Source organism: Cyprinodon variegatus, unplaced genomic scaffold (assembly GCF_000732505.1).
Source record: "Cyprinodon variegatus isolate N-32 unplaced genomic scaffold, C_variegatus-1.0 Scaffold51, whole genome shotgun sequence".
In the NCBI taxonomy this organism is placed as follows: domain Eukaryota; kingdom Metazoa; phylum Chordata; class Actinopteri; order Cyprinodontiformes; family Cyprinodontidae; genus Cyprinodon; species Cyprinodon variegatus.
Window position 1 is genome coordinate 1,903,520 of NW_015150504.1, and position 6,009 is coordinate 1,909,528.

At 37.9% G+C, this 6,009-nt stretch overlaps 1 protein-coding gene across 13 annotated transcripts in view; it reads left to right on the top strand.

The window, feature by feature from the left end:
- LOC107082357 (inositol 1,4,5-trisphosphate receptor type 1-like) overlaps positions 1-6,009 on the top strand; it is a 111,770-nt gene that overhangs the window by 90,149 nt on the left and 15,612 nt on the right. For all 13 annotated transcript variants that reach the window (XM_015371006.1, XM_015371001.1, XM_015371007.1 and 10 more), the window contains 2 exons: positions 1,058-1,223; positions 2,182-2,342. In XM_015371006.1, the coding sequence (XP_015226492.1) occupies positions 1,058-1,223; positions 2,182-2,342 (327 nt within the window). The remainder of the gene's footprint in view (positions 1-1,057; positions 1,224-2,181; positions 2,343-6,009) is intronic.

The following is a 6,009-nucleotide window of genomic DNA, read 5'->3' on the forward strand; positions in this document are numbered from 1 at the left end:
ATATTCAGTTTTAAGGCCGATACAGGCCGATACCGATAGGGGGCCGATTATATCGTGCATCCCTAGTCACTATGCCAATGAACCGACTGCCCCATGCATTCCTATGTGTTTATGTTTCACTATATGTAAGCCAAACGACAATTAGTAAAGATTTTTGCCCTCTAATAAATGCACAATAAATTTTGTAACACCACTAGAAACCATGGAGGGGCATTGTGATGCAGTATAGCTCATGTTGACATGGCGAAAAGAAATGACAGGTTGACAGTGACGGAAAAGGGCACATGATGTAAAGTATTTAATGCACATATGGAGCACCCCCTACTTCCGTGGTTCTTCTTTATTCCTCATTCTGGAAATTTTGCTAATCAGAATTATCTCAACTGTTGCTTTTATTTAAAATTCTTGTGGTAATTTAGAAGCTAACTTTCCTCTCCACTGTCGCTACAAGCATGCTTGGTGTGAGGGATTTCCTTCGACTCAATGAGTTGATGCAGTCAACTGGTTTTCCTTGGATAGAAACATTGAATCAATTTGACTGTATGATCTGGCTGAATTGTATCTTTAAAGTGCCTTTAGATGACATGTGTTGTGAATTGGCACTATATAAATAAACTGAATTGTGTTGAAATATATTAGGGTATTTCCTTGTGCATCATCATGTCGTCACCAAGTCTGCTGTTTGCTCATTGCTTTAATTGCTGCTTATACTTCCTCTTTCTTATTAATCTGAGTTCTTTAGATTTTTAAACTATGAATAACTGTTGTTTTTCAGTTTTAATCCATGTATCTGCTCATAACCTATTTAATTGCCCCAATTTTATAATTGTAAATTAAGCTGTAGCAGAAACCACTGCATAAGCTAAAAGATCTCCCTAAAATTCTCCCTATTAGTTGATAACTGCAGCCAAATCCTTGATCTGATGCATATTGTTTTTTATCTGAACAGAAAGGCTGTTTTCTAATAAAAAGTGCTCCAACCTTTTCACTGAGACTGAATATTAACTCGAAGCCCATAGTGCTGGCATTCACTAGTTTTCTACCTTGACTCCCTCAGGAACCCCTGTTTGCTGCCAGAGTTATCTATGACCTGCTTTTCTTCTTCATGGTCATCATTATTGTCCTCAACCTCATCTTTGGTGTCATTATTGACACGTTTGCTGACTTGAGGAGTGAAAAGCAGAAGAAAGAGGAAATCCTGAAGACTACATGTTTCATTTGTGGTGGGTGAAATACGTTTTTTTTATTATAATTGAAAATCATGGTGAGTTTCTTTGTCTGTTGCCAGTTTTCTAACCCGCCTCCTTGGCTTTCAGTCTGACAGTGATGTTAATCAGGGTCTGTGTTGCGATATCTTTGTTATATTTGCAATAACTGCCTGATTATAATTTTAATCCATTCAATAAAAAAAATACAAACTGATACCTTTTTTGTTCCATTTAACTCAGAGCTGGCTTGAGGTGTTGCATGTAGCTTTAGTCGTGTTGCAGGTCTTACCACCATATAAATCTGGTTGCCTTGGATTTAAGCCTGTTTCGTGGTTGTAAACACTTTTGCTTTAGGTCCAAAAATAAAGCAAAATCATGCAAGTGGTCTCTCCCCAAGTCTGCCCTGGCATGAGCATGCCAGTGCTCTGCAGCAGATTCACATCAGGGCGCTTGCAAAATGGGGGCTGTTTTTCTGTGTAAAGAAACCCAACGCCTCCTCTTCCCAGAATGAATGTTTAGTCACAGGAGGTGCTGCTGTGGAGGAGGAGTGTTTCTTCCTGTTGCCATATGAGGCTTGACCATGTTAGTCTGTAAACACACTCAGTCACTGTCCTAAACAGTCACGTAGTGACATTTCGGCACAATGATCCCCGCTCTATGTGTAGGGCAATACTTTTGAACTTTTTTTTTTTACTTTTTTTTATAGAATTTAAGACTGATAGAAAAGTTAGATTACTGGTCTTTATTATAACCAAAAAAAAAAAAAAAAAAAAAAAACAAGATTGTTTTCTTGGCCCTTTCCCACATGACACCATTTCCTCTAATTTTCTCTGACTCCCTCATTTAGGTCATAAGAACAATACTGTCATCCTGTAATAAGGGAGTATTTCTTAATCCTTCTTAAGAAGTGAAATAAATGAGTAATGTGTATTTTGGGCTGTGTGTAATGGGGGTTGTATTCTTCCCTTTTTAGGTCTGGAAAGAGATAAGTTTGACAATAAGACTGTAACTTTTGAAGAACACATCAAAGTTGAACACAACATGTGGCACTACCTGTTCTTCATCGTCCTGGTGAAGGTTAAGGACTCCACAGAGTTCACTGGGCCGGAAAGCTACGTGGCTGAAATGATCAGGGTAAGTATGTTGTCACGCACAAACAGTTTCTAATAAAGATTTTCTATACAAAACCCTCAATCTTATTTCCTTGTAGAACCAGTTAGAAATGGTTAATGTACAAGTTATTAAACTTGGTCTCTTACTTTTCCTTTATTGTCATTATGAAACACTAGAACAAACTGTATATTAGGAGAGACTCCCTGCTTAGAAGGGACACATTCATGGCTGGAAAAAAACAAAAAAAAAAAACATGTAGATGATATTAAACACCATTAGAGGGAAAATAATTGCATGTAGTGTGGGGATTAAGTGCAGCTAGTGTCAGTCCAGTATATGAGATGGGCTGAGGGCTGTTTTATTGTCTCATAAGTTTCACCTGCAATGTCCCTCATTCAGCTTAAGCCAATCAATTTCAGGACCACACATTCTCTGAAGCCAATCATCTTTTAAGATACCCTTCATTTAGCAAACCTTCACCCACATCCACCCCATCCCCTCCCTCACTCTCAATCCCACTCTTCCTCTGGCTTTTTCCACCACCAGTGTCCCGGCCCAAGGGGAAGAGTAATCTCTTTCTAGGTTACTCATCCAAGCGTTTGTTGATTCACAGCATTGAAGTCTTATGCCGGGGCCCGAGGACCATAGAACTTATTTCATTTATGTCTTTATCTGCTTCTGTCTCCTTGAAACCCAGCCAGCCTCAGCAAATGGCCACTCACACTGAGCCTTCTTCTGGAGGTTTCTTCCTGTTTAAAGGGAGTTTTCCTCTCCACTATCGCTACATGCATGCTTAGTGCGAGGGATTGCAGAGTGTCAATGAGTCCTCACATTCAGCTGGTTCTCCTTTGATAGAAATATTTTGAAGACTGTGATTATGTTACCTGTATTAAAACATTGAATAATACTTTTCTAATTACAGGTTTTCTCTGTGAGTCTCTCCAGGTTGAATTAGCATTTACACCCCTCAGTGTGACTTAATACAGCATCAATTTTTAGCACCTCATGCCAAGAGAAATTTGTAACCTGCCTGGACAGTGTAGCATGGAAAAACATGGCGGAGAAGCAACAGCTTTTATTGGTTAGGGTTCACAAAAACAAACACTGTTGACATCTTTTGATTCGTCCCATCAATACCATCACAACTAACAGCTTCTAGATGACCCAGAGAGGCATTGAGAGTGTTGAAAACGACTTTATTTTCTACTTCTACATGTAGTGTGGTGTTGTAAATTTGCGGTGTGTGAGGTCTACTCCCCCTTAGAACCTGTCATTTTGTTCGAAACATGGGGGAAGGCCGCATTGGGGTAGAAAATGCTGCAAATACTGTGTCAGCAACCTTAGATGCGTCAATATGTGCGTGTCTGAGGAGGTGTTTTTCTGAAGCAGAGATAAAAAAAAAAATTTGTTATCCCCTAATTTTTTTAAGTGTATTTTTTAAATATGCAGAGCTCTGATATAAAGTGTTGCATGTGCCTCTTCAACCTCACAATAAGGCTTTAAAATCTCAATGACATGCAATGATGCTTTGGGTTGGAGCAAGGTATTTTGCATTATTTACATGTTACCTCTTAAAGGCTGCACTGTTTGCCATTTTAAACACATAAAAAAGAACCTAGTGGAACATTTCCTTTAAGAGTAAAAACCAAAAAGGTTCATTTTGTTGTTGCAACAGACTTGTAAGCCTTTAGAAAACACTTTAACTACCAAAGGAAAGTCCCACTTTAAGTGGTTACTTCATTGACGCAGTTTTACTGCTGTCAGTTTCTGACAGTGTCTTATTCGATTAGCCCACTTTCTTCTCCTGTCTCTTGATCTGCTACAGTCTTGTGAGGAACCACCTGATTTAGGATTACCCTGCCATCCCTCTTATTAACTTTGCACCATGTAGAACCAAACTAAGGCTGTCGAGCAAGAAACCCGAGGAGACAGTTGCTCTGTCAGGTGACCCATCATTAGCGTTAAACCAGTTCCAACTCAACTCTTTATTACACAGCCTTATTGAGTTGTTCAAGATTTTATTGGTTCGTTTTTGAAGCTGCTTTCAGACTCTTATATAGTTTAATTCTAAAGCAAAGTGAAATCATAACATTTGTACAGACGTCATTCAGTTATTTGTATGTAGATTTGCTGCACCATAAATTAATGAGGACTAAAATTGGATACAGCAGTGTATAATTTCACTATGGCTCAAAAAAGGTTCCGTTTTTTTTTTTTTTTTTTGGACTGAAGCATTTGTATTTGGATCATAAAAAAATCCACTCTACTTTAGGAATTGCAGTAAAAATGTACTTTAGTTGAAGGCTTAACGCTTCTGTTAAAAAAGACCAGAAGATCAAAGGTTTAAGCTGTCAAGTAACCCCTATATATTCACAACCCCTATAATGTTTATCCTGGGTATTCTGGGTTGTTAACAAGAAAGAGTGAAATTGGAAAGATCAAAATGCAACATGGTTTGGATGTTTAAAAATATTTCCTTGGCTAGGCATTTATTTATATTGGAGTATTTTAAATCACATTTAAATTTTTTAATTTAAATGTGTTTTTAAGTGTACCTTTTGAAAGCAGTATCAAAGTGTAAAAACAATATTTTCTTTCACTTTCAGGTTAATGACAGCTATACTTCTAGATGTCCAATTTAATATTAAAGGTATAGATAGTGCAGGATGTTTTTTTTGTTTTTGTTTTTTTTCTGGTTGGATCATTAAAAAAAGTGGTCCTCCTAATTGTTAATCATTCTGGTGATGTTGATTCTGGTGTTTACGTAAGGCCGTCTTACGTGTTCATCCCCATTTTCACTTGATGAGTCTGACATAGTGAAAAAATTGCAAATCTTTTGGAAAGTAAGGTTGTATGAATTATGCAAACAGCAACTTTTAAAAAGCGTGTGCACAAGGAGAAATGTTCTCATACATGCTCTCGCATGCGCATAGGCGTTTCTTCTCTGGGGCGGGTACAGGGTTGTGCATGTGCCTTTTTTTTTTTTCCTAAGTGGAGAGAGTGGGTCTTTTAAAAATTTCGCGCAAGTCTTCCACTATACGTTTACCTAATTCCTCTGCAGTCCGAAGTTCACACACATCTCCTGAGCTGCATTGTGTTTTAACTGTTTCCTTCCAGGTGAAAATTAAAAATGTGCATTTATGCAAAATAGATATCTTTGTGTAAGGTCTTATCAGACCTTTCCTTGATGGACGGATTGATGGATATGCATGCTCCCCTTTCGGTGTCGGACAGTACAAAAAATGGTGCATGTTTGACAAAGTTTACCTTTTTTAAAGACATAAGGTACTTCTTCTATAACTTCTGCATCTTTAGAAACCAAGACAAATCTCCCGGTTTTTTTTTTATAATTCATGTAAATTAAAATATTTAAACAATATTTATCATGTACATCTCAGATAATGAGGTTTTGCAGCAATATGAGAATAATTGGCTTAATTTTGAATGACTAAAACTAGATTTTATTAATACTCTTAGCTGTACATGATATGTTAGTTAAAGGAACATAGTGGGAGCAACCCACTAGCCTGGGTGCCATTCCGAACTTAGTCCCGCCAGTTCGGTCTGGCTCTGCTCCATAGTAGCGCGAGTATAATCGCCCACCCTCTGGCGATCCAATCAAATTGTCAGGGCGGGCTTTATACGATGATGGACAGATGATCAACAGTAACGTAATCAACCACGTGAC